This window comes from Eschrichtius robustus, chromosome 16 (genome assembly GCF_028021215.1).
Source record: "Eschrichtius robustus isolate mEscRob2 chromosome 16, mEscRob2.pri, whole genome shotgun sequence".
Lineage (NCBI taxonomy): Eukaryota > Metazoa > Chordata > Mammalia > Artiodactyla > Eschrichtiidae > Eschrichtius > Eschrichtius robustus.
The window spans coordinates 78,651,535-78,678,505 of NC_090839.1; the positions used below are offsets into that span (position 1 = coordinate 78,651,535).

Below are 26,971 nucleotides of genomic sequence, written 5' to 3' on the forward strand. Positions count from 1 at the left end.
AAAAACTTAAGGCAATGTTATGGTAACATTTATCTTTTCTCTATTCAAGATGCAGCTCTTGAACATTTTTAGTAATTATGACTTTCGACCTGAAACGTTGCTTTAACTGTTTAAGCTAGAAATAAAGTGTAAACTTCATTGGTTAAAATAATTTCCTGGGACTTCAAGTTTAGATCATTTTTGTAAAACAACAAACTATGTAAGTAAAATGGAATCAGTGAGGGGGTCATCTTGAAGACTGTATCAGAACAGTAGTTCAATTTCCGCATTAAAGAAAGTGTGTCTTAAGAATATTTCTTCCAACACTATGAGAAAAATGTTTGACTTCAATCAACCAATCAGGAACTGTTCAAGTCAAGAACTCTTTTTCACTTAAAAACTTCTGTGCATAAAATACATCTGTATGTTTATTTTGAGTGAAACCCTACTTCGTATTCTAGACTATCTCTTTTGAGGGTAAGTAGATTTAAAAAAACTTGCACATTGTCTATTTAAGTGTTCAAATACTAAAACACTCAAGTTCAATTACATCCCAAATAATATCCCTAAGATTTACCAGGTATTTAACAGAACAGGCCCTGTTCTGAGCACTCCTCCTCCTGACTTGTTTAATCCTGCTAAGAACTCTCCCATTTTAGCAGACAAGAGGCAGAGAAAAGAAAAAGTTAGGAAGCTGTCTAGAAATACAAGCCATAGTTTAACAAAAATAAACAGTGGTTTTACTGATTACATATATTTTCAACTCTAGTAATATATATTATAAACTTTAAGAATTAGCAATAAATGGCTGTATTTTTTACCAAGAATAATCTAGGCTATGGCAGCATGTTTGATGAATATTATTGAAGTCCTGCACAGTCATCATCTATCTATTTTTCAGAAAATCAAGAAAATCTATCTATTTTTCATCATCCAAGCTTTGTATTAGGTCACGAGACAGTTACCCCTATACACACATTTCGTTAAGTAGAAATAAGACATTACACGTTTTCTTTTTTGGCAAATCCTCCCTTTCTGTCATACAGATATATCCTCCCAAAGTTATTTTCTTATAATGTACAAAATTTATTTTTTATCCACAAGAGTTGTCTCAAATAACTTTCACCCTGGAAAGCTCAAAGGCATGAGGCAGTAACAAAATGCTACTCCGGACTCTGTATTTCACTTTTGCCTAAAACCCCATTTGATAATTAAAACTAAATTAATCCCACATTATAATACTTACTTAGGAAAGTCCTTTTGTGTACATGTTTGCCACAAAGATGGAAAATGTCAACACATCTGAGCAAGTATTTGGCAGATCACAGAAAGAAAACAGGGCTGTGGGAAATGAAAATGCTTTAGTGTTTGACAGCTGAAGAGACTGATGACTGTCACTCCAATTTCTCATCTCCTTCTTCCACGTCTTTCAAATTGAGTACTTCCAAAGAGCCTTTGCCTTTTGTCTCCTTTTTTACGAGCTCATCGATTTCTCGGAAGCAGCCAGGGTCGATGAGACACACCTGAAACATTGAACACAGCTGTTGACCACATGAGGAAGAGCAGTACCATAGGATAGACACAGCTTTCACTTCGTATGAGACAAACACACCATACTTTCCAGGTCTCTCTACAACCACGGATAAGACAACGCACAGGACGGCGGGCTGGGTTCTGGTCCAGCCTCTGCCGGTAAGTATGCACGCAGGCCTCTGTGACAAGGCATTATTCTCCCTATTGAGGACTTCTCCAGATTCCTCAGCTGTAAGGCTATGGTCCTTTTCACACTAAGATTTAGCGTAAAAATTTACAGTTCAATGAAATCATCTCTTTGTATCCACATTTGAAGGAATAAAAAAAAAACAGAGGTGTAAGGCCTATTTAGAAACCATGTGCAAAGTTTTGCAAAGATTTTAGAACTTCAGAGAGTGTCAGATGTGTTGTTTTACATCTACAGTGGAAAGCGCAACAATCCTCTAGAGCTCATTTATTTGTCAAGAAGCTGTAAAGCTCTAAGACGTGGGTTTGCAGACAGCTGAATTTACACGATGTCTGAAGCTGCGGGGTGAGCAGTCATTAATAGAAGACTCACTGTAAAATATATTCTCTCATCGAAAATGAGCATTGACCAAAATCATTTTATCATGAATAATTTAACTAAAAAAGCAAACAAAAATTATAAGTGTTCTTAATGACAATTTGGTTCTACGGAGACCTTGACTGTCTTACCTAATTCTAGTTAAGATGTTTCTGGAAATGTCTTACTGTTCACACCTTCTAAATGTTTGTGACAGATTTATGACTAGAGAAGAAACTATTTTGGTAACGTGGAAGCAAAGAAACAAGAGTATGTTAATCTTACAATATCTAACTGTTGACCATAGTCTTCACTTTCTATAACCTTGATGAGTGGCTTGAGTTTTTCTTTCAGCTTCTTCCCTTCATTCACTGGAACAATGAACCGAAGTCTCATGTGAGCACGTTCTATCTTCATTTTCTCCTTTAACTGCTTTATCACTTCCAAAGCCTATCAAGACAAAATTAAAAACGTTTGCAATTTCTTTGCTGCTTCTGCTGCATTACTGCAGAAGGTATTCAAAACAAAGCAGTTTCCATCTAGCTGGACTGGGCAATGGTTTCTTAGATGACATGAAGAACATTAGCAACCACAGGAAAAAAATAGATAAATTGGGCTTCAAGATTAAAACCTTTAGTTCTTCAAAAAACTATCAAGAAAGTGAAAAGACAACCCATAGAATATGACAAAATACTGGCAAATCGTGCATTTGATACGGTATTAGTATCCAAAATATATAAAGAACTCTTACAACTCAATAATGAAGAGACAACTAATCAACTAAAAAATGGTCAAAGGATCTGAAGAGTGATTTCTCCAAAGAAGACAGACAAAGGGTCAATATGTCCATGAAAATATGTGCAAATTATCAGTCATTAGGGAAATGCAAATCAAAACCAGAATAATACCCCCAGGATGGCTATAATCAAAAAGTTGGACAATAACAAACATCACTGAGGATGTGGAGAAACTGGAACCCTTGTACACTGATTGTGGAAATGTAAAATGGCTCAGCTGTTTTGGAAACTGGCTGAGCAATTCCTCAAAAGGTTAATACAGTCACCACATGAGCTAGCAATTCTGTTTCTCGGTATAGAGAAATGGAAACATACGTCCACACAAAAATTTGTAATCAATTTCATAGCAGCATTATTCATGGTAGCTAAAAAGTGGGAACAACCCAAATGTCCACCAACCGATGAATGAACAAAAGGTGGTATTTCCATACAATGAACTATTATTCAGTCCTAAGAAGGAAAAAAGTACTGATAGATGCTACAACATGGATTAACCTTGAAAGGGCCACATACTGTATGACTCCATTTATATGAAATGTGCAGAATAGACAAGTCAATAAAAACAGAAATAACATTTGCAGTTGCCTTATTCCCTCCTTATGAGACAGGGGAATGAGAAGTGACTGCCAACAGGTACAGGGTTTCATTTTGGAGTGATGAAATGTTCTCAAATTAGGTAGCAGGGAAGGGTGCAAAAACTTTGTGAGTATACGACTGAATTGTAGGCTTTAAATGGGTGACTTTTGTAGTGTATGTATTATACAAACATTAAAAAAAAAATCTAGGGGCTTCCCTGGTGGCGCAGCGGTTGAGAATCTGCCTGCCAATGCAGGGGACACGGGTTCGAGCCCTGGTCTGGGAAGATCCCACATGCCGCGGAGCAGCTAGGCCCGTGAGCCACAATTACTGAGCCTGCGCGTCTGGAGCCTGTGCTCCGCAACAAGAGAGGCCGCGATAGTGAGAGGCCCGCGCACCGCGATGAAGAGTGGCCCCCGCTTGCCGCAACTAGAGAAAGCCCTCGCACAAAAACGAAGACCCAACACAGCCATAAATAAATAAATAAATAAATAAATAAATAAATAAATAAAAATAAATAAATAATTAAAAAAAAAATCTAACAACTGGGGTTAAAATGATGCTTTAAAAATGCAAGTTTTATCTTTGTAAAAACATTTTTTATTTTATATTGGAGTATAGTTGATTAACAATGATGTGTTAGCTACAGGTGTACAGCAAAGGGATTCAGTTATACCCATACAAGTATCTATTCTTTTTCAAATTCTTTTCCCATTTAGGTTATTACAGAATATTGAGCCAAGTTCCCTGTGCTATACAGTAGGTCCTTGTTGGAAGAATCCAAGTTTTATCTTTAAAGGTCTGACTTGGATAGGAAGGTGAGAGTCCTAGTATATTTGTGTTTAGTTAAAACACAAAGTCCATCACTCCTCTCTACAACCTCCATCGTTCCCCTCCCCTCTACCCCAAACCTCTTCCCACTTGCTTCCAAGTAGTGCCATTTTGTTATTACAGACCAACTATTTTAATGTTTTCCTCAGAGAACACTGATTTTCACGGACACTTTTTGACATTAAAAAACAACTCACCTGGGGGCTTCCCTGGTGGCGCAGTGGTTGAGAATCTGCCTGCCAATGCAGGGGACACGGGTTCGAGCCCTGGTCTGGGAAGATCCCACATGCCGCGGAGCAACTGGGCCCGTGAGCCACAACTACTGAGCCTGAGCGTCTGGAGCCTGTGCTCCGCAACAAGAGAGGCCGCGATAGTGAGAGGCCCGCGCACCGTGATGAAGAGCGGCCCCTACTCGCCGCAACTGGAGAAAGCCCTCACACAGAAATGAAGACCCAACACAGCCAAAAATAAAAATAATAAATAAATAATAAATTAAAAAATTAAAAAAAAAAAACAAAAAAACAACTCACCTGCTGTTTTGTACTCTTGTTGGGTTTGACCGAATAGTGGATGTCCTTCATGGCTCTCTCAATAAGGATAACGGTGTACGGTCTCTTTGTTTCAGGGTTCACACATTTGTCGGCCACAATAGTTGCAATGTCCCTAAACATCTGCTCCAGCTGTGTGTGCCGTTCTTTATCTGACACTTGAACCTCTCCTTTAGTCAAAATCTTAAAAAACCCAACAAGTTTAAGAAAAGTAATGTCTTTATTCCACCCTATTTGTTAACTAACCACAGGAATTAATAACTGGGGAGAAAATTAAATTTCATCCTCTTCAGCTACTGATATTTGGTAATAACTTGAGCTTTGCCTAAAGGGATTATCTTGCTCCAAAATCTTACTTATTTAGATGGGGGACGGGGTAAAGGTAATCTTAGCAGAGGGTGTAAGTGATGAAATACTTGAAAAGGAATTCTTTTTTCAGGTATATAACACTAAAAATATATAAATGGACAAAATAAGACAGTTTAGTAGGAAATCTGATTCCTGGAGGCTTTGGCAAAAAATATCCACGTCCTGAATTATTAAAAGTGATGTTGCACAGATCGAATTATTGCATAGTAACTGTTCACTCCAAAAAAATACTACTTTAAAGTTTAACATACCTCTAATACTAATGGATATTAGGGTCAATTATGCTGCAACTGTTAGAACCCACCTGCTTACAGATTTCAGTCTGGTCATCTGTTCCAAACGCACTGATGAGATCTTCCTTCCTTGCAACCTGACCTTTAGAGACATTTACAAACACTGAGTGGGTCTGCAGAACTTCATCAAGGTCTTTTTCCCTTGGGAGGACAGGAGAGAAAGTCCTAAGTGAGTATGCTTGAAACTTCGAAGTTCATTCATATTTAAATACAAGACGGAGACGATATGAATAGTAAGAAACAACAAATACTCCTAAATGACCCTCGGTTCCAGGGGACCATTTCGTAATCCAGAACTCCATTTGTATTCGCAGTTACTCAGAGGTGAAAAACGTCGCGGGAATATGTGTGCAATCACTGAAGGGTGGGGTCCGGCTGCTGCCAAGGAATTCCAGCCCCTAGATGGCAGCAGTGAAGACCTTACGCACTTCGCTGAAACTACTGGGCTGAGATCTGCGACAAACGCAGGAACTATAGATGCACCTGAAAGACCAGGCCCTTTGCCTTGATCATTATTCTGACAAAAGGACCACAATTATGAGGGTTTCTTGGCTGTGGCTTTTTATGACACCCGCGAAGCAAAGTCAAACCAAGCCCCAAACCAAACCGACCAAACAAAAAAAAAGGGAACGTCTGGTTTAGACCCTAAGCCCGGGCAGCAGGAGTAAGTTTCCCATTTCCTTCCCTGACGAGACCCCAGCTGGGCCTATTCGTTAGACGACCAGAGGGAGGCCGCCTTCGAGGCTACCAGCTCCGGCCAGGGCCCAGAGGGAGAGTGTCACTCACACGCCGCTCCGCCAGCCTACGACTTTGTTTTTGTAGCAGGCGATTTCGAAGCGCTTTCCGGCTCGCTTCATTCGTACTACGGCCACATTGGTCAGGCGGATCTGGTTGGTGGGGGTGAAGATCGACATCGTGGCCGCTCACAGACCTTGGGTCCGAAGAACCAAGGCAGACCCCCGCTGCCTGCCTGAGGGCCAACTGAGCCTCGATATAACCACCCGGCGGCGCGCGGCACAGTAACGCCCGCAGACTGCGCAGCACCGTGACTAACTCTGCCGCCACAATACACCCACGCAACTTACTGCGCAGGCGTCAGGTGTTGCGACAACCGGGCGCGGAGGAGGGAGCTAGAACGCCTGCGCATTGTGGCTTTTACGACACTGTTCCGCGCCCGGAAAGAGAGGGGCTCTTCCTTGACGTAATTTTCTTTCCAGAATGAACGAAAGAGCTCTGATTGGTTGGTGGAGCTAATGTTTGGTGACCGGGTGGAAACTCAGTGCCGGGCGCCTCACAGTTCCGCGGAGTTGCGGGCCACGCCCACATTACCCTTTCGTTATAGAAAAATTTTAACAAAAAACGTAGAGAAAAAAGTGTAACGAACTGCCATGTACCGATCACCCCGCTTCAACAATTTTCAACATTTTGCCGTTCTTGTTTCATTCTCCCTCATTTTTTTTTTTGTTGGAGTATTTTAAAATAAATCATCGTAAGGTTTTAGCTGTAAATACTTGTCTAAACTAACAAATACACCCAACGAGATTAACCATAATTCCTTAATAGCGTCTCATAGCTAGTCCATAATCAAATTTCCCCTAAATAATGCCTTTTTACAGTCGGTGTGTTTCAAATGAGATTCAAACAGGCTCACAGATTGCATTCGGTTGACGATGCCCTTAGTCTATTAACGCCGCCTTTCCCTCCCCCACCTTTTTTCCCTGCTTCTGTCTGGATTCGCCCCCAACTCTCAAGCGCGGATTCCTGAGCCGCAGGGAGCGCTCCCACTTCCTCGCCGGGATCTGTGGGCGGTGCTTTCCTCTGGGCCCGCCCCCTTCCTCCTCTGAGCCAATCCGGACAGGTCTGCGAGTGGCATGGCTGCCCCCCGGTCCTCCGACTGTGGGCACCCAGCTAATGCTGCGAGGTATTTCTGGTAGTTTCCCAGTATCCACGCCGGACAATAAGTTTCTTAGGTCCGCAGTCCTGGTGTCTTGTTGGGCCGCAGGGCTCGGGCTCTGAGGAGAATGGGTAAGGTCCCCAGGCGGGTAAGGTTCGTGGGGTGGGAAGGGAGGAAACCGTTTTTTTGAGACCCTCGGGCCCCTTCCTCCAGAGTATGTTGCCCTTGTCAGCCCGGGACCGGTGCCGCTGGGGGCAAGGGAGGACTGCTCGTGACCTGGCTTTTGCCTTTTGAGGCTAGGAGATGAGTTTAGAACTATGCTTCTAACCTCAAGCAAAAGACAGAGAAAACTGTCTCCCCCTTACCCACGTGGGTTGAGGACTTTTGGTCCTTTCCAGGAGTAGCACCTGTAAACCTCGAATCTTAGACTTCGCCTTTTGAAATTACCCCCAGGTTCAGCATTTGAGGCCAGGTCCATCCATATCTCCCTTAAAAAAAAGTGGGACTTGAGGTCAATTATTTGAGGACCCTTTGCAAGTAGCTGTGCGTCTCTCAAAATAAAGTCAAAAAAAGAGGAATACGTTTAGTGTTATTTTCCTTATGGAGCAGCGTAACAAAGCAAAATTAACTCATAATTCCACATAAAGTGTTTTGACTTTATGTTCCCTTCTTTTCCAATCGCTATATTCAAATGAAGATAAAATTTTATATTCTTCTTTTGAATTAGCATTATCATTATGACAATTATATTACATATCACAGTGTTTTGTTTTTATTAGAGTTGCTTTTTATAGATTTCTTAGTGGGGTTGTTGAATATGAAGGTTGGTTTTTCTTTTTTTTCTTTTTCCTTAAAATAAGAGTGGGCATCACTGTATATGTAACTTCAAATAAAATTACTTACATGTGTCATTTTAAATTTAGATCCTTCTTTGGATATGTGGGACTTCTCATCTCTAATATCGTTATGGATAAACAGGTTTTACATATATTTGGGCTTTGCCTTTGGCTTTAGCCTTTGGCTTTGTTTCCAGATTGTCATCAGAAAGCAGGTAAGTGGAGTTACTTTTTTTTTTTTTTCCATATATATATATTTATTTATTTTTGGCCGTGTTGAGTCTTCGTCGCGTGTGGGCTTTCTCTAGTTACGGCGAGCGGGGGCTACTCTTCGTTGTGGTGCGCGGGCTTCTCATTGTGGTAGCTTCTCTTGTTACGGAGCACAGGCTCTAGGCACGCAGGCTTCAGTAGTTGCGGCATGCAGCCTCAGTAGTTGTGGCACACGGGCTTAGTTGCTCCGTAGCCTGTGGGATCTTCCTGGGCCGGGGCTTGAACCCGTGTCCCTTGCATTAGCAGGCGGATTCTTTACCACTGTGCCACCAGGGAAACCCAAGTGGAGTTACTTTTTCTAGGAGAGTATTTGGCATCAAATTTTATAGAGAATGCAGAGTGCAGATTTTCTAAGGCTTCCAGAAAAATATAGAAATTCTAAAAGGAACTTTCGATCACTTTTATGTTTGGTCTCTAGAAATAGTTTTTCAATGCCAAGAAATTTTTCTTGTCAGTTTTTATAGACTAAGTTATTTACCTTTTCTTTGATGGGCTGTGGAAGTCTCATTGTTAAGATACAGAAAGGTTTTGTAATGAAAAATTAAACTTTTGCAAAAAACCCAAATCTGCTTAGCACCCTTAAGGGGTAGTAGTCTTCTCTTTTCTTTCCAGTAATTAAGAATCAGAAAATAAGTTTCTACTATTATTCCACTACAACACATTATGGGTGAAAGTACGTGTAGTTTTATCCTGGAAGGAATGGGAATCATTATAGTCTTAAGAAATGAGGGCCCTGCTTTTAAAGGACCTAATTATACCAAGGGGTTAATATTTGAGGAGTACAATCGAAAGATTAAGAGAACAATAAAATGGGTCAGTATCTGAGCGATTGATAATTTTCATCCCTAATGAAGTTGGGAAAATATTCAAACTTGATGGATTTTGTGTTTATTTCAAGAACAAAAACTCACAGGAGAAAACCGTTCCAAAAGCATCTCGGGATTTGATGACAAATGGCTATATCTCTCTTCAAAAGAAGGAAGTCTTTGTGTCTGGAGTGAAGATTTTCTATGGTTCTCAGACTGGCACAGCAAAGGTAAGAACTTATAATGACACTTTTCATTGGGTCTCCTGATCTTTTAAGAAAATTTCTGAAAAGTATTCTTTAGTAGTGAACTGAATTGATCTTCTAATCTTTTTTCATCTTTGTTTTTCCTTTTTACAGCATACATTTTTCCTTTCTGGGGTGGTGGGTGGGTTTCATCTCAATTTCAGCTGATTGGGGGTGTCTGGTGGTCACTGTCATGCAGGGTCTTTGTTCTGAAGCTTGCTTCTGCTCAGCAGAATGGAGACTTGGAGTTCCAAGTCCATTACTGTGTATAGAAGTAGGGGATAGTGAAAAATGGCAGCAGTATGTCCAGTATGGACCCTGACGTTCACAACTTCACACATCTATTTAATGAAATGTATTTTGATTTCTCATAGTGTTAAAAGTGTTAACAATATACATTGAATACTGTATAGATACCGGCTGCAGATACATAGCTGAAAGATGCTTTAATTGTATCTAGATACTGCCTGCTTCTTTATTATAAAGGTCACAGCTATTTATTGCTTTCTAGGAAAAGATTCTAAGCCTAACATGAAAATGAATTAAAAACAGAATTCCTTGTCGTTATTTTGGTAGAGTATTAAAGAGGGTTTTACTGCCCTCTCGTGGATGTTTTGTAAAATACTACTTTTTAAAAGGTTTTCAGTATTTTGTTGTGTGTGTCATAATCGAAGGTCACTTATAGTTAAGTTCAACCTTAAGCAGCAGAGGCAGGAAACTGGAAGAAACATTAGAAAGGCATCTGAGCTGCGGAAACAAAGTCCTTTTATGTTACTCATAGAAGATCTCATTCCTAGCCTCTCTTTTATGCCCGCTTTTACGTTTTTTTAAAAGATCAAATTAATACTTGCAGATGGTAACAAATCCAGGTGTACAGAGGGTTCATAATGAAAAGTACTCTTCAGAGAATCTATTTGAACTATTGATATTTCTGTTTTTAATTCCTCTGAGGGTTATTTATTGAACCTCCTTCTGCCATGTTTCTAGATTAATCAAGTTAGATAAAAGTTATTGACTCCTTGTATTAGTCAGTTCCTCAGATCTCAGCGGCTTAATATTGTTGCCCACATCATTGTTGATATGAGTTAAATGGCCCCCCTTCTTAAAGCTGTGCCATCTGAATTTCTCTATTTGGCTTTCACATTTGATTGATTTGTATTTGGCTTGGTATAGAAGACTCGGGCAAAATTCTTTTCTTACAACTTTGAGGGCATCACATCCTTTTATTTTATTTTTTTTAATAAATTTATTTATTTTTTATTTTATTTACTTTGGCTGCATTGGGTCTTCATTACTGCATGCGGGCTTTCTCTAGTTGCGGCGAGAGGGGGCTACTCTTTGTTGTGGTGCGCGGGCGTGTGCGGGCTTCTCATTGCGGTGACTTCTCTTGTTGCAGAGCATGGTCTCTAGGTGTGCGGGCTTCAGTAGTTGTGGTGCGCGGGTTCCGTAGTTGTGACTCGTGGGCTCTAGAGCGCAGGCTCAGTAGTTGTGGCTAACGGGCTTAGTTGTTCCGCGGCATGTGGGATCTTCACGGACCAGGGCTCGAACCCGTGTCCCCTGCATTGGCAGATGGATTCTTAACCACTGCGCCACCAGGGAAGCCCCCTGGAAGCTTTTAGAATCATTCCTTTGTCCTAGATGTTTGGAGCTTTTGTGAGATAGTGTCTAGGTTGGGTCTTTTTCAGCCATTGTATTGTATACTTGGGCTGTTTTGTTTTGAAAATTTGTGTGCATTAATTCTGCTAATATTTCTTGGGTAAACTTCTTTCCCTTCTGTTTTCTCTGTTCTACTCGGTTAGTTGGATGTTGGACCCTTTGGATGGTCTTCTGTGTCTCAAATCCTCTCTCATAACTTTTGGTAACTTTCTTTCTGTTCTGGGTTCTTGGATTTCAATTCCAAACCTTTTTTTTGAATGTTTTAGTTCAGCTATAATGTTTTTAATTGCAAAAATGCCATTCTGTTCAATTTCTGTTGCATCTTTTTCATAATCTAAGAATATATTTCAGTGAGTTCCTTTTTCGGTTCTCGGATTTATCTGCTTCCTCCATGTTTCTGCTGCTGCTATTTCTCTTTCCTGTCACTTGTTCTCATCATGGTCTTGGTGATCCGTGGTTTTCTGTTCATATTTAGGATGGAATGATGGGGTAGTGGATTTTCTCTGTTAACTGTGTAAATAGACTTGTTTTCTCTAGTTGTAAGTTCTCACTGTATGCTGTGTGCAAGGTGGGTCAGGGTATGCCAGGTGACCTATCTACCTCACATCTCCCTCTAACTACCACCTCAATTTTTTTTTTTTTTTTTAATAGTATTACTCCTTGAAAGTGTTGTCTGTGCTTGCTGTCTCTAATTTCTCTACTCCTGTCTTTCTTGACCCACTCCAGTTAGGCTTGTGTGCCCCAGCCTGCTCCCAGTGACTTTCATGTTGCTAATTAATTCTCAGTCTTCATCTTACTTGGCCTCTTAGCTGCACGACAACTCCTTCCTTGTTGACGTACTTTCTCCATTGAACTTTTGGGACACTCTTCTCTAGGTTCTCCTCCTCCTCTGCTGAGGCTAGTCTGCCTCACTATCATTTGCGGATTTCTCCTCATCTTCTTGCCCTCCAAAGATAGGAGCGTCCCAGGGCACAGTTCTTGAGACTATGTCTTTATCTGCACTCACTTCACTCTCTAAGGGATCTTGTTATCTAGAGCTTTCAGTTCTATTTATTAGAATTTGACAGAGTTTTTCTGTAAAGGGCTAGATATTTTAGTTTACATATGTTTTTTAGGTTTTCAGGTTTTGCAAGGCGTATGGTCTTTGTTGCAGCTGTTCAGCTCCGCTGATGTCGTGTGAAAGCAGCCATGGACCATGTGTAAATAAATGAGCATGACTGTATTCCAGTAACCTTTACTTATAAAGACAGAGGGCCGGATCTGGCCTGCAGGCCCTAGTGTGCTGATCCCTGTAGTAGATGATGGCCTCTAAATGTATGTTTCTAATCTGAACTTTTCCTCTCAACCCCAGACACTCATCCCCAGCTGCCTATCTATCTTAGATCTTCATGTGGATGGATGTGTAGTAGGCGACTCAGAATTAGTGTGCTCACAACTAAACTCCCGATTTTCTGCCCAAACCTCTTCCACCTCTAATTTTTCCCATTCCGATAAATGGCAACTGCATCCTTCCAGTTGCCCAGTTCAAAAAAACCTTTGACTTCTCTCTTTTTCTTACTACCCACATCCAGTCTGTCAGCACATGCTGCGTGTTCTACTTTCAGAATAGATCCTGATTCCAGTCACTTCTTACCGCCTTCACTGCTGCTGCCCCGGCCTAAGCCAGCCTCCCTCATATTTCGTCTGGGTTACTGCGGTCATCTCATCCTCAGCCTCCTTTGTTCAGCCCGTCCCAGCAACCACAGGGACCATGAGAACTTAGGCGAAATGGTGTTAATCATCTCGGCTTAACACCGTGCAGTGACTCCCTCATTCACTTAAAGCAAATGCCAAAGCCCCCATGGTGGCCAAGAGGCCCTGCCTTCTGGGTCTCCACCATCTCCTTTACCTCATGTCCTTGGTCCCCCCCCTCCAGTCTTATTAACCTCCTTGCCAAGTGTGCTCGCACATTTGGGCCTTTTCACTTACACGTCCCTCTGCTGGGGATAGCCTCTGGCTTGCTCTCTCACTTCCTTCAGGTTTTGCTCAAGTCTTTATTTTTGAGGCCTGTGGCAGTGTTGTCTGACACCAAATAGTTGTTTTCCCACACCTATTTTCCGATTCTGGTACTATCTACCCGAGTTATTGTCAGATTGTCCCCACCTCAGACACCAGTCACAAGTCCCAGGGGCCATGTGTACTCCTGACTGGCCAGCTATACATTCACGGGTTCCCACAGTCTCCTTCGTAGGTTTGCTAATTCCCTAGAATGACTCACAGAATGCAGGGAATTGCTTTGCTTAGTCTACTGGTTTATCATAATGGATACAACTCAGAAAGAGACAAATGGGAGAGATGATGGGGCAGGTCCTGGGGGGAGGGGCGGTACAGAGCTTCTGTGTCCTATTTTGACGTGCCACCTCCTAGGCATATCAATGTGTCCCCCAACCCCTGTCATTTAGGGTTTTTTATGGAGATTTCATTACGTAAGCATGACTGATTAAGTCATCGACCATATCTGATTGAACTTCATCTCCTGCCACCCCTCCCCTCCCCTCCCCACAGGGAGAGAAGATGTTGAAAGTTCTAAGCCTTTAATCCCAGCGTTGGTTTTCCGCTGACCAGCCCCCATCCTGAAGCTACCTAGTCCCCCTCCGCAACCCCAATGAGTCATCTCATTAACATACCAAAGACAGCAAGTTCCAAGGATTTTAGGAGCTCTACGAGCTCCCTGGAGACAAAGACCAAATATTTATTTTTTATTCTATATACCTGTCCTGACCCTCCTTATGTAAAATAACGACTCTCCCCATGCCTCCAATACCGCATTTTTACCCCTTATCCTCTTTTCCTCCACAGCACTGATCACCATCTGATATACTGTGTATTTTCTCATTTGTGTGTTTATTCTCTCTCTGTCCATTAGAACATCTCCTTGAGGATGTTCCTTGATGCTCCTTAAGGGCAGGGAACATGTGTGCCTTGTTCCCTGTTGGGTAATATCGCCCAGAGCTGAGACTGGCCTGGTGGATGCCTAGTAAATGGCGAGGGCAGGCTGAGCTTTAGTCCTGGCAGGTGACGAGCCAAGTGTTAGGCTACCAGGCCAGAAAGAGGAAGAGAATTCCCTGGGGTGCCAACATCTGGCTAGAAGTTGTAGCCTTCCCCAACCATTTGGTTCATTTTGTTTGGAGAAGAGAGTAGCAGGAGTCTGCCTGGGGGTAAAAGGTGAGTGTCGCTGAGGCTCTGTGTGCACCGGTCCCATATGATACAGATTCTCTGTATGCCCCAGGGTCTTCTTTGGCCCACTGCTCCCTCCCATTTTTGCCCCCGTGACTGACTGATCCCAGAGCCCCTCTGGTTCTCTGTCTCCCCCGAGGCTTTCTTCGGTCTGTCAGCCTGCTGCTTTCTGCTTTCTGTCTTCCAGAAATGTGCTCACAGTTCTCATATTTCCCACTCTCTTCCCTCTTTGGTATTTCTTCTCCGTCTATATGTTTATTCTAGTGGGGCAAAGCAGCCGAAATGTCTACAAGTACAGATAATCCCACATATGTACTTGTAGAGTGAGAACAACACAGCTGAGTGATTGGTCTCTGTAAAGATGCTTGAGAAAATGGTAGAAATAAGAATAGAATTTGTGTTGATGGTGTTACATGTCAGTCACCGGAAAAGCTTTTCATGCTAAATGCCTCATTACCTTGTCAACAGGAATAAATGAAGACTGTATTTTTCATTTATTTAGCTTATTGAAGACTTTATTTGATTTTTTTCCCTCCTATCAGGGATTTGCGACAGTTCTTGCCGAAGCAGTTAGCTCCCTTGATCTGCCTGTGGCAGTTATTAATCTGAAGGAATATGACCCAGATGACCATCTAGTAGAAGAGGTTGGTAATTGTCTTATTTTTCCTTCAATCACAACTTTCAAATTTAATTGACCTCCTGTGTTCTGGGATAAACAGACTCTTCAGAATAAATTTAATTTTCACGCTAAAGGATTCCAGTCGGTTGAGCGTTCAGTGTCAGTCAGGTGCTGAGTGTGTGGTGGCGTGCTGACTTGGGCATGATGCGGGGCCGGTCCCTCTGGGGTGTTAGACTGAAAGCTTGGGTGGTTGGAAGTTCCCTCCTGCTATGACTGTCGTAATCAAAGAGGGTTGTCACTGATGGCCGTGTGCCGGGCAGGTGAACCACGTGTAAGCCTGCTGAAAGGTCAGGAGCCACTTGGGTGGCAGAAGCAGTATGGGTTTTGGAGTTAGAGAAATCTCTTTAACTGGCTGTGTGACCTCCAGGCGTAATGTCATATCTGTGAGAGCTTCATTTCTTCACCTGAGGAATGCCCCGCCCCCTCCTCTAGCCATGCCCAGGTAGGGAAGTTGGCCTGACAGCAGCGGTTCTCCAAGCGTGGTCCTTGAACCGACAGTATCAGCATTTCTGGGAACTTGTTAGAAATGCAGAGTCTCAGGTCCTAGCCCAGCCCCGCGGAATCAAAGTCTGGATGTGGGGCTGTGTTTTAACAAGTGCCCCAGGTGATTCTGAAGCAGCTAAAGTTGGAGAAGCAGTTGGAACAGGCATCGACAGGCCTTTTCTTTAAAGGGCCAGATGGTAAATATCTTCAGCTTTGTGGGCCACGCAGCTACTGAGTTCTGCCTTTGAGGCACGAAACAGCCAGAGACAGGATGTAAATGAGTGAGTGTGGCTGTGTTCCAATAAAATTTTATTTACAAAAACAGGCAGTGAGTGGGACTGGGCCTGCGGGCTGTAATTTGCCAGTCCCTTCTTAGTGGATAAACCTCTAGCTGTAAATGTGCATTTCTTTCTCCCCCAAGAAACGTTGGAGTACAAATGAGTGAGCTTGAATCCTCTCTAAATTATTTGTTTAAAATTATTAGCAAGCTTGGATACTTAATTATTTGTAAGGGATTACTTATAACTTACCTCCTGACTTGGAACTGTGAAGATAACACCTGAGCAGATGAAATACTGTGGCTTACAGGACTGAAGATGTGTTTTGTTTCCCGTGGAGATGATGGTGCCAAGTGTTAAGTCACTTTACATTTAACGTTTTATTGCTTTGATTTTTCAGGGAATTTTTTAGAGATCTTTCTGTATTTCTTCCTGACTGATTTGGCTTTTGTTTCCAATATGGCAAGCAGGAGCTGATAGGAATTTATAGTCTGGGAAATGGGACGGAGTATATGGTGAAGGGCACCAGGAGGTGTATTGGCAGGAGCAAGGGGCTGGGTTTTCTCCCCTGTGCAAGGTCCTGGCCCTGTTTCCTTTCTCTTTTGAAAATAAGTAACATTTCTAAAAGCACTCTTTGTCTTTAGATGTTAGTGTGATATGAATGTCAGCGCTTCAAAAAGGATTTTCTTCATTGAGATAACTTTATATCTTGGCTACTCTTCTGAAATAATGACTTTGTTGGTTAGGTTACCAGTAAAAATGTCTGTGCCTTCCTGGTTGCTACCTACACTGACGGTCAGCCGACTGAGAGCGCGGAGTGGTTCTGCAGGTGGCTAGAGGAAGCAGCCAATGACTTTCGATTTGGCAAAACGTACCTGAAGGGTGTGAGATATGCGGTGTTTGGCCTGGGAAATTCTGCGTATGTGAGCCACTTCAACAAGGTAGGTACAAGGTAGGTATGTGTTGAATTGTAGGGATACATTCTCTTAAGTGAAAAAAAAAAAATCACCTACACAGGTACATACATGTGGGTGTATGTGAGACAATCCACACTCTTTGGTACTTACTAATAAACTTTTTGTGTTATTCTTTTTATCGCTGGGAATTGCTACCGTATAGGAGGCTCTTAGTAAATTTTTATTGAATAAAATGAATGAAAATGCTTCCTATTGTCTAGCGTCTTAGCAGCTTGTATTCATGACCAGAGTCTAGCCTCCTGTCCCCAGGCAGGACCTTGTAGATGGAAGGTCCCTGATTCTTTGGACTTTCTAAACTGCCTGTTCTGTTGTGGAATGACCTTTACTGCCCAAACTAACTCTTCACACAGTTAACTTGTTGTCTTTTAATCATTACTTTTCTTTTTTTTTTTTTTTAATTTTATTTATTTATAGTTGTTTGTGCCGGGTCTTAATTGTGGCAGGTGGGCTCCTTAGTTGTGGCAGGTGGGCTCCTTAGTTGCGGCATGCATGTGGGATCTCATTCCCGGACCAGGGAGCGAACCCGGGCCCCCTGTATCGGGAGCACGGAGCCTTAACCACTGTACCACCAGGGAAGTCCCTAATCATTACTTTTTAAAGTAATGAAATAGAAGAAAAACATTCACTGCCCTTTATGTAATAAAATATTAATTGTTTTCTTTTATTCTCCTGGATCCTTTTTTCTGAGTGAAATTAACTTGGCTCCTTTTCCTTTGCATTCTCTATACTTTAAAAAAGAAAAATGTGGAGCCTCTCAATTTCTTAGTGGTTCTGAAAAGTGATCAGAATTTTTTTACGTGTCCCTCTCCCCAGATGTGAGCACAGCTCGGCTCACCTATCTTTGGTAGAATGTGAGGAAAGATGAAGGTGGAGATCTTTCTGTAAAAGTTGTTTTCATCCAACTGTTCTATCAAGATGTGTATTCTCCATGCCTGCCCCCCCCCCATATTTTCAAAGGAAGTAGACACAAGGTAAAATTCAGATATGTAAATATTTTGTTTACTGTCTTGCCACTTAGGAAGCCTGTTAAGTTTTTGAACTCTTAATTGTACTTCTTGATAACTCCTGTGCCTCAGCTTAAGTGCTTCATGCTGTAATAAAATGCATTTCTGGCTTATGAAATCATGAGTCTTGCCAAATGGGCTCCGTTTGTACTTTGTTGTTTAATGGTCTTTGGCCCCAGAGGCTTTATTTTAGAAGAAACTGATTTTGCTACTGAGTGATTTCATTCTGACCATGGTTTAGAAGACAAGTTTTCAAATCCTTCATCAGGTACTAACCCTTAGTTTAACAAAAGAATTTGTCGGTCCCTATATTTAAAAAAAAAAAAAAAAAATCATCTGCAGAATCTTACCCGAACGTATCAACGGCTGGAGGGCCTGAAGCCCTTTTGACTGAGCAGTTCCTCCTTCCTAGCAGCGGCCGGGGACCGGACCCCGGCGGAACCCCAGGCTGTCGCAGAGCAGGCTGCCAGCCTCTGATCTGGAGGACTGTTGTAGCTCACCTGTCTCTTCCTCCTGCAGGTGGGGAAGAACGTGGACAAGTGGCTCTGGATGCTCGGCGCCCATCGCGTGATGTCCCGAGGGGAGGGTGACTGCGACGTGGTTAAAAGCAAACACGGCAGCATCGAGGCTGACTTCACAGCGTGGAAGGCTAGGTTCATCTCCCGGCTGCAGGCGCTCTGTAAAGGCGAGAGAAAACCCTGCGGTGGCAACTGCAAGAAAGGCAAGTGCGAGTCTAATCAGCACGGCTCAGAGGCAATGGAGCCAGGGTCTCACGCTCAAGAGGGATTTCATCAGAGAGACGCTGAGGTACGGAGCCCACGTGTCCATGTCTCCCTGTTTTCCTCCTGCATTTGGAGGTGCTGAACCTCTCCTCTGTCCTGGGAAGCTCTTTCCTTGGCCTCTGGTTAGAAGGAAGAGCTGCAACTCATGTGGGGATGTTCTAGAGAGAGTGGGGTCCTAGGATAAGCCATGTTGTGCTGGGTGCTTTCCTAAATATGTTCTTTAATTGTTGCATTGCTGGAATCCAGTAGGTTTCTACCCCAGTTTGCAGGTTAGGAAACGGGTCTGGAGAAGTTGGGTATGTCCCGGCTGAGCTCATATCTTTTTATCCCCAAACCACATATTCCTCCCGATCTCTTTTATTTAACGACTCCTTTAATCACTCAGACTTGAAGGCTGCAAGTCATCCCAGGTTCCTCTCTTTCATCCCTCACATTCTAAAAATTTCTCTTTCTTCAGATACCCCAGTGCCTTTGAAGCTCGTGTTACATCAGGCTGTATCACTGCTGTTGTCTTTGGGCCACCTGGTCGCTTGCATCATTTGGGAACAACTTGACATTCTGACTCCCTGTCTTTCTCGCCACCGTTGTTCCTGTCATTCCTCTTGGTGGCTGAGCCATCCACATAGATGATTTATCCTGTCCCTTTCCTGGCCTTCACACCCCCAGGAACCATTTTCTCCAGTGACCTCGGCCTCCCACTTCCATGCTCACCTCTGACATTTCATGTCCCTATGACCTGAGCTCTGAGCTCTCTCTGGTGCTCTTACTTTAAAGTTCTTTGGACCCCATGTTTTTTTTCACAGGGTAGTGCTAACTGCTTACTTCACTTCTGTCTTTACCCAGTTTTTAAATTTTATACTCGTTCTCTTAAAAACATCTTCAATTCCCTTGCCGTCCACTCCCTCTTCCAACCCAGTTGGCTAAGCCCCAAGCCAGGTTGGAACCTGTCTGCCTTCTCTTTGACCACAGATTGGTGACCAGGGGCTCAGGTGTGCAGCCAGAACTGCCCCCAGTCTCCAGCATCCTCTCACTCTCCGAGACCACTGTTCAGTGCTCTCTTTCCCCCACCCCATCCTCCAGCTCTCATAGGAAGCCGACAGAGAATTCTCTTAGAGCCTCCCCGCCCTGTCTACAAATCCTGCCGTCTTTTCTGCCACGGAGACCAACTGTCTAGTTCCTGTCAAGCCCACTCTGTGCATGCTCTGGGATCAAGGACTTTGTTCCTTCATATATTGTGTGTCTCTCCCCTGCACTGTTAATCTCTCTCTCTCTACTAGGTGGTCCCCAGAAATACATAAATGTGCTCTGGAATCACCTGTGTTTAAACAAACACAGAAAGCAAATAAGAAACAAGCCTTTCCTTTGTTCTGTGCCTTTCAGCTGCTGTTTCATTTTTCTGCTCTTTTTCTAACCAGTCTTTTTGCTTTCATTTGTTTATCTTCCCTCCAGTTGGCTCCTAACATTTTAAAAAACTTAAAAAAATTTTGAGGTAAAATTTGCAAAGCATAAAATTAACCATTTTAAAATACATACAATCTAGTGGTATTTAGTACATTCCCAATTTTGTGTAACCACTGCCTGTATCAAGTTCCAATACCTTTTCATCACCTCAAAAAAAACCCCTTACCCATTAAGCAGTCACTCTTCACTCCCTTCCCCTCAGCCCTGACAACCTCCACTTTGCTTTCTGTCTCTATGGATTTACTTATTCTGGATATTTTATACAAGTGGAATCATTAATATGTGAGCTTTTTTGTCTGACTTCTTTCACTTAGCATAAAAAAGGTTCATCCATGTTGTAGCATGTGTCAGTACTTCATTCCTTTTTATGGCTGAATAATATTCCATTGAATGGAATTGTTGATCCGTTTATCTGTTGATGAGAATTCTGGTTATTTCTACCTTTTGGCTATTGTGAATAGTGCTGCTATGATATTCACGTACAGGTGTTTGTTTGAGTAACTTTTCAGTTCTTTTGGGTATATACCTAGGAGTGGATTGCTGGATCTTGTGGTAATTCTATGTTTAACATTTTGAGGAACCACCAAGCTGTTTTCCCCAGTGGCTGCACCTTTTTGCATTCCTACCAGCAATGTACAAGGCTTCCAATTTCTCCACATCCTTGTTAACACTTTTTTTTTTTTTCTTAATTGTAGCCGTTCTAGTGAGTGTGAAGTGATGTCTCCTTGAGGGCTTTTTTGTTTTTGTTTGTTTATTTTTTTAATTTTTAAAATTTTTATTGAAGTATAGTTGATTTACAATGCTGTGTTAGTTTCAGGTGTACAGGAAAGTGATTCAGTTATATACGCACACACATATATTTATATATATACACACATATGTGTATATATATTCTTTTTCAGATTCTTTTCCACTTATAGTTATTACAAGATATTGAATATAGTTCTCTGTGCCATGCAGTAGGTCCTTGTTGTTTATCTCTTACCAGATATATAACTTGCAAATATTTCCTCCCATATAGACTTCCTTTTCACTTTCTTGGTCATGTCTTTTGATGCACTAAAGTTATTAATTTCCATGAAGATCAATTTGTCCATATTTTCTTTTGTTGCTCATGCTGTAGGGGTCATAATATGAATCCATTGCCAAATCCGAGGTAATGAAGAGTTATTTCTATGTTTTCTTCTAAGAATATTATAGTTTTAGTTCTTATATTTAGGTCTTTGCTTCATTTTGAGTTTATGTTTGTGTATGGTGTGAGGTCAGGGTCCAGTTTTATTCTTTGGCATGTGTAGATCCATTTTTCCCGGCACCATTTGTTGAAAAGACGATTCTTTCTCGACTGAATGGACTTAGCACCCTTGTCAAAAGTCCATTGTCCACAGATGTGTGGGTTTATTTCTGGATTCTGTTCCACTGATCTATATGTCTCTCCTTAAGTCAGTACCACACTGTAGATTTGTAGTTAAGTTTTGACATCAGGAGTCCTCCTACTTTGTTCTTTTTCAATGTTGTTTTGGTTATTTTGGGTTCCTTGCAATTCCATATGAATTTGAGAAGCGGTCTTTCCATTTCTTGCAATTCCATATGAATTTGAGAAGCGGTCTTTCCATTTCTGCAAAACACATTGTTGGGCTTTTGATAGGGAGTGTATTGAGTTTGTAGATCACTTTGAATAGTATTGTCATCCTAACAGTATAAAGTCTTTCAGTCCATGAACACGGGCTGTCTTTCCATTTATTTATGTGGTCTTTAGTTCCTTTCAGCAATATTTTGAGTTTTCAGTGTCCAAGTGTTTTACCTTGGTTAAATTTTTTCTTACGTATTTTATTCCTTTAGAAGCTATTGAATTCCACAGTCATCAGAGAAGATACTTTGGTTGATTTTAATCTTTTGTGGCCTAATGTATGGCCTGTCCTGGAGAATATTCCATGTGCACTTGAGAAAAATGTGTAGTCTCCTGGTTTTGAGTGGAATGTTCTGTATATATCTATTAGGTCTAGTGGATTATAGTGTTGTCCCAGTCCTCTATTTCCTTATTGATCTTCTATCCAGTTGTTCTATCCATTATTGAAAGTGGGGTATTGAAGTTTCCAACTATTGTAGAATTATCTTTTCTCCCTTCAGTTTGTCAATTTTTACTTCATATATTTTGGGCTCTGTTAGGTCCATATATGTTTATAATCATTAAGTCTTCTTGGTGGGCTAATACTTTTATCAATATATAATATCCTTTGTCTCTTGTAACAATTCTTGGCTTAAAGTCTATTTTGTCTGAGGTTAGTATAGCTACCCTTGCTCTCTTTTGGTTATTATTTGCATGGCATATCTTTTTCTTTCCTTTTTTTATGTTTTTTTTTTGGGCTGTGCCACGTGGCTTGCAGGATCATAGTTCTCCAACCAGGAATCAAACCCAGGCCCCCTACAGTGGAAGCACAGAGTCCTAACCACTGGACCGCCAGTGAATTCCCTGGAATATCTTTTTCTATCCTTTGACTTTCAACCTCTTTTTATCTTTGGAGCTAATGTGAGTCTCTTGTAGACAACGTGGAGTTGGTTCCCTTTCTTCTTCTTTGTTTTGATCCATTCTACTTGTCTCTGCCTTTTAATTGGAGAGTTTAACCCATTTTCACTTATAATAATCACTGATAAGCAAACGCTTCTGTCATTTAATTATACTTTCTATATATTTTACATCTTTTTGTTCCTTAATTTTTCCATTACTGCCGCCTTTTGTGTTTTATTGTTTTTTTTTTGTGGTGTACCAATTTGATTCCTTTCTCATTTTCATATCTGTACATTTTTAAGTTATTTTTTGGTAGTCACCCTGGGGAGTGCAGTTAACCTCTTTGACTTACACCACTCTATTTGAATTAATATCACCTTTATATACAAAAACTGTGCTCCTATTCAGCTCTGTCCCATCCCCTCTATGTTACTGTTGTCACAAATTACGAGTTTACATGTTGTGTGCCCATTAACATGGATTTTTAGTTATTTTATGCATTTGTCTTTTAAATCATATAGGGAAAAAGGAATTATAAACAAAAATTACAGTAATACTGACTTTTGTATTTAACCTATATATCTGACTTTAATTTTCCTTTTTCTTGGTTCCGTGTTTACTTGGTTTTTGTAAGCCTTTGACTAATTCTCAGAGTTCTGACAGAATGACATCTGTTGGTTTTTGCTTAATTTTTAGGTGTGTCTGTGGGGGAACAAGCCCTTAGAGTTACCTACTCTGGCGTTTTTGCTGATACCACTCATAGTTTTTAACATTTAAAAAATTTAAGTTAAAAAATGTTTTTAAAATCAAAAGTAACACTTGTACATATAAGACTTCAAATAGTACTTAGAGGCTTATAATTAAAAACTGTACTTCCTTGTCTATTTCTATCTAATTCTTATTTTCCCAAGGCAGCCACTTTTAATTCTTTTACCTTTTTCATTTATATTCTTAAATAATAGTCCCTTCCTGCTATTGATTTTTAAAAATTTCAAAATCACACACACACACACACACACACAGCATCACTTCCCTTCCTCTTATTCTCTTGTATGGTTGTATCACACTTTCTGGTTGGACCATTATTCATTGTCATTATTGTAACTGTGTGCATATTCATATCTGCCCTATATACTAGATTATTATATTTTCATTCTTATACACTTATTCTCCTTAAGATTATTGCTGCATTTTTAAAAATAAATTTATTTATATTGTATTTTTGGCTGTGTTGGGTCTTCGTTGCCACGCACAGGCTTTCTCTAGCTGTGGCGAGTGGGGGCTACTCTTCGTTGTGGTGCGCGGGCTTCTCATTGCGGTGGCTTCTCTTGTTACGGAGCATGGGCTCCAGGTGCATGGGCTTCAGTAGTTGTGGCGCGCAGGCTCAGTAGTTGTGGCTCACGGGCTTTAGAGCACAGGCTCAGTAGTTGTGGCGCATGGGCTTAGTTGCTCTGCAGCATGTGGGATCTTCGTGGACCAGGGCTCGAACCCGTGTCCCCTGCATTGGCAGGCGGCTTCTTAACCACTGTGCCACCAGGGAAGCCCCCTGTTGCTACATATGTTTTGATTTCTCTATAACCATCACTAATTCTAGAACTATCAGAACTGAAAGTTGTTTTTCAGTATTCTGTAGTTGTTACTGATTCTTGGTGGCTTCTCGCGTGCCCTCTCCTTCTGCTCCACTGTGGCGTGGCTGCCCTCGAAGCCTTGCTGCAGCTGAAGTCCTGTGTCTTCCATCCACAGCCTTCCTCTCGCCAGCTTCTTGGGTTCCCTAATTCTTGTGTCTCATATCTTCTTATCTCTCTACTGACTCTTGTTTTTTGGAGCACATTCTCCAGTAGCTCTTTGAGAAAGGGTGTTTTAAAGGTGGATTTTCAGACTTTTCATATCTGTGAGTCTTTATCCCATCTTCACAGTTGATTGATGCTTTGGCTGCGTGTAGAATTCTAGATGGGAGTCATTTTCTTTCAGAAAATGGAATGCGTGATCCATTGTCTTCTAGTTAAGAGTGGAACCCAAGTTTAATTTGGTTCTGAGTTTGTATTATATTATCTTTCTTCACCCCTCCTACAAACCTTAAAACCTCCAAATAAAATCCCTCTAACCAGCTATTCTTTGCTCTGTTCTTCCCCCCAAATTCTGTGCCTGTTTTTCTTGCTTTCTCTGCTTGTACAGAACATTTTTTCTAGTTTATCTTTACACCAAGGATGCAGCCTTGTGGGGTCCCCAGCTTTGACTCTGGTCTCCTGTGTAAGAATTTCCTCCTAGTATCGTCCCTTCAACTTTACCTGCTCTTCCCTTGTCCTGTCCTGCTGTCAAAATAGGTTCCACAGATTCAGCAGATACTCTCAGCTCCATGTGTCACTTACCTCCTAGGATTCGCCTTTTTAGTTCATATTTGTCCTCTTTGGATTCCTTACGTTTTTGCCAACTCCATAATACATTTAAAATTATGCTTTTAAAATGTAGGGACTTCCCTGGCAGTCTAGTGGTTAAGACTCCGTGGTTCCACTGCAGCTTTGTAGGCCATATTGTTTCTGTTGTAGCTATCAGCTCTGCCATATTAAGAAAGTAGCCATAGATAATGTGTAAATGATGGGCTCCTTTAGATTTGGCCTGAGGCTGGCTGGCCTCTAGCCTAAAATATCTCAAGTCCATCCAGTGAACTTATAGTCTGGGAAAGAATATTAGACACTTTGCACAGTGTATTTCTGAAGCATTGATGTTCCAACAGGAAGAGCCCTTTGGGAGCACCAGTGAGGAAGAGTCTGGTACTGAGGACCATCAGAGTCTAAAATCTGTCATTGATGTTGAAGACCTCGGCAAGATTATGGATCGTATGAAGAAAGAAAAGGTACTGTAATTTTGGGAAATGGTGAGCTGGGATCCTACAGTTGGTTGACATCTAGCATCTGTATTGGTGCATAGTCCATCTGAGCTCATAATTGGACAGTTTTATTTCTTTGTCTCCTGTTTTGAGAGTTTTATACTTTTTTTGGCCATTTTAACATGAGTTGTGTGAAAATCTTTCTCAGCCCTGTGGAAATGAGCTCGTAGTAGAACAGACATAACTGAGGAAAGGGTAGATGGTTAGAGGGACTTTCCTCAGTGTTGTGGCTGAAGATGACAGGATGAGCAGCATGATGAGATTGGTGTTGAGATTCCCAGTGGAACCCTCATGTAAAAGTGCCTCCCTGTGGTAGACCGAGTGGTGTTGGGCTTAGGGATGGCACGGTGGTCTGTGGGTGTTGAGGTCAGCTTAGGTGGAGGCCCTAGGAATCTAGGAAATGTTCATCTAGGTTGTCATTGTCTTAGTTACTCGAAGAGTAAAAGAATGTACGGTGTAGTAGGATTTTATGCAGAGTCTAATGATCTAAAATGGAAATAACATTATATATACAATAATATAAAAATATAAAGTCTCAATTTATGTGTGAGTTTTGGGAAATGAGAATATCCTAAGGTAAAAATGTATCGAATGCATAAGTCTTAGAAACAAAAGAAGCGAACTGTGGAAGAATCCAGGGAAACCTATGATAAAATTAACACAAACTCAAATGAAACAGTTCAGTAAGGCAGCAGGCCATAGTAAGGTAAAAAGTCAGTACCCTTTATATTCCCAGATAATAACCAGTTAGAAGCTGTGGTGGGAGAGGACCCCATTTACAGCAGCTACATAAAAAATAAAAATAAAATAAAAAAATAAATAAAATAAAAAATAAAAAAATAAAAAATAAACACACACATAGGGATACACTTCTGAAGAAATAATCTTAAATCTCTACGAGGAAGACTTTAAAACATTTCTGGAAGATGTAAAAGTGCCTTGAACAAATGACAAGACCTTCCTCGTTTTTAGATATAGTGACTCAGTATTGTAATGCTGTCAGTTCTTTCAAGTTAATACATACATTTGATGCAATCCCATTAAAATTCCAGTAAGGTATTTTTTTTTGGAGCTAGACTGGTTGATTCATGTGGAAAAATAAACATGCAAGGGTAGTTAGGGAAACTTTGGCAAAAGTCATAATGAGAAAGCCTAGCCCTACCAGGTATTTAAACTTACTACAAGGCATCTGTAACTGACACTGTGGTAGTGGCTCCCGATGAGACAGACAGACCAATGCAACAGAATAAAATTCCAGGAATAGATCCAAGAATATACAGAATTTCATATGTGATAAAGGGGTGCCTCTTTTCCCCAGGGGGAAGATATACTTTTAAGATAAATGATGTTGACAACTGACTAGCTACTCGTGAAAAGATAAGTTGGCTCTGAACCTCATACATACATCAGGATAAACTCCAATCTGAGTTAGATCTCCAATCAGAGATATAAGTGTTGATAATTATGTAAATAATAGAATTAGATGCATCATTTAAAACTTGAAGAAATATTTTGTATATT

General features: G+C 41.2%; 2 protein-coding genes across 4 annotated transcripts in view; one reads left to right on the plus strand and one right to left on the minus strand.

Annotated features, from left to right (window-relative positions):
- Nucleotides 1-380: 380 nt before the first annotated feature.
- Nucleotides 381-6,566, minus strand: SBDS (SBDS ribosome maturation factor). Its single transcript, XM_068565482.1, has 5 exons — nt 6,257-6,566; nt 5,482-5,611; nt 4,791-4,991; nt 2,342-2,506; nt 381-1,502 (listed from the first exon to the last, which is right to left on the minus strand). The coding sequence occupies exons 1-5, from the start codon at nt 6,382-6,384 to the stop codon at nt 1,374-1,376; spliced, it is 753 nt and encodes a 250-aa protein (XP_068421583.1). The 5' UTR covers nt 6,385-6,566; the 3' UTR covers nt 381-1,373.
- A 766-nt stretch (nt 6,567-7,332) lies between these two features.
- The window catches only part of LOC137778715 (S-adenosyl-L-methionine-dependent tRNA 4-demethylwyosine synthase TYW1), a 206,782-nt gene continuing 187,143 nt past the window's right edge, over nt 7,333-26,971 (plus strand). For all 3 annotated transcript variants that reach the window (XM_068565973.1, XM_068565972.1, XM_068565971.1), the window contains exons 1-7: nt 7,333-7,495; nt 8,288-8,415; nt 9,369-9,506; nt 14,936-15,037; nt 16,580-16,774; nt 18,334-18,621; nt 25,298-25,417. In XM_068565973.1, coding sequence (XP_068422074.1) covers nt 7,492-7,495; nt 8,288-8,415; nt 9,369-9,506; nt 14,936-15,037; nt 16,580-16,774; nt 18,334-18,621; nt 25,298-25,417 — 975 coding nt within the window. In that variant the 5' untranslated portion in view covers nt 7,333-7,491. The remainder of the gene's footprint in view (nt 7,496-8,287; nt 8,416-9,368; nt 9,507-14,935; nt 15,038-16,579; nt 16,775-18,333; nt 18,622-25,297; nt 25,418-26,971) is intronic.

Excerpts from the sequence above, each read along its gene's own strand:
- SBDS (XM_068565482.1), bottom strand. The coding sequence starts at position 6,384 with ATGTCGATCTTCACCCCCACCAACCAGATCCGCCTGACCAATGTGGCC. Across the intron at positions 5,612-6,256 it reads GTAGGCTGGCGGAGCGGCGT|GGAAAAAGACCTTGATGAAG; the intron begins GTGAGTGACACT and ends TGTCCTCCCAAG. Across the intron at positions 1,503-2,341 it reads ATGGTCAACAGTTAGATATT|GTGTGTCTCATCGACCCTGG; the intron begins GTAAGATTAACA and ends TCAATGTTTCAG.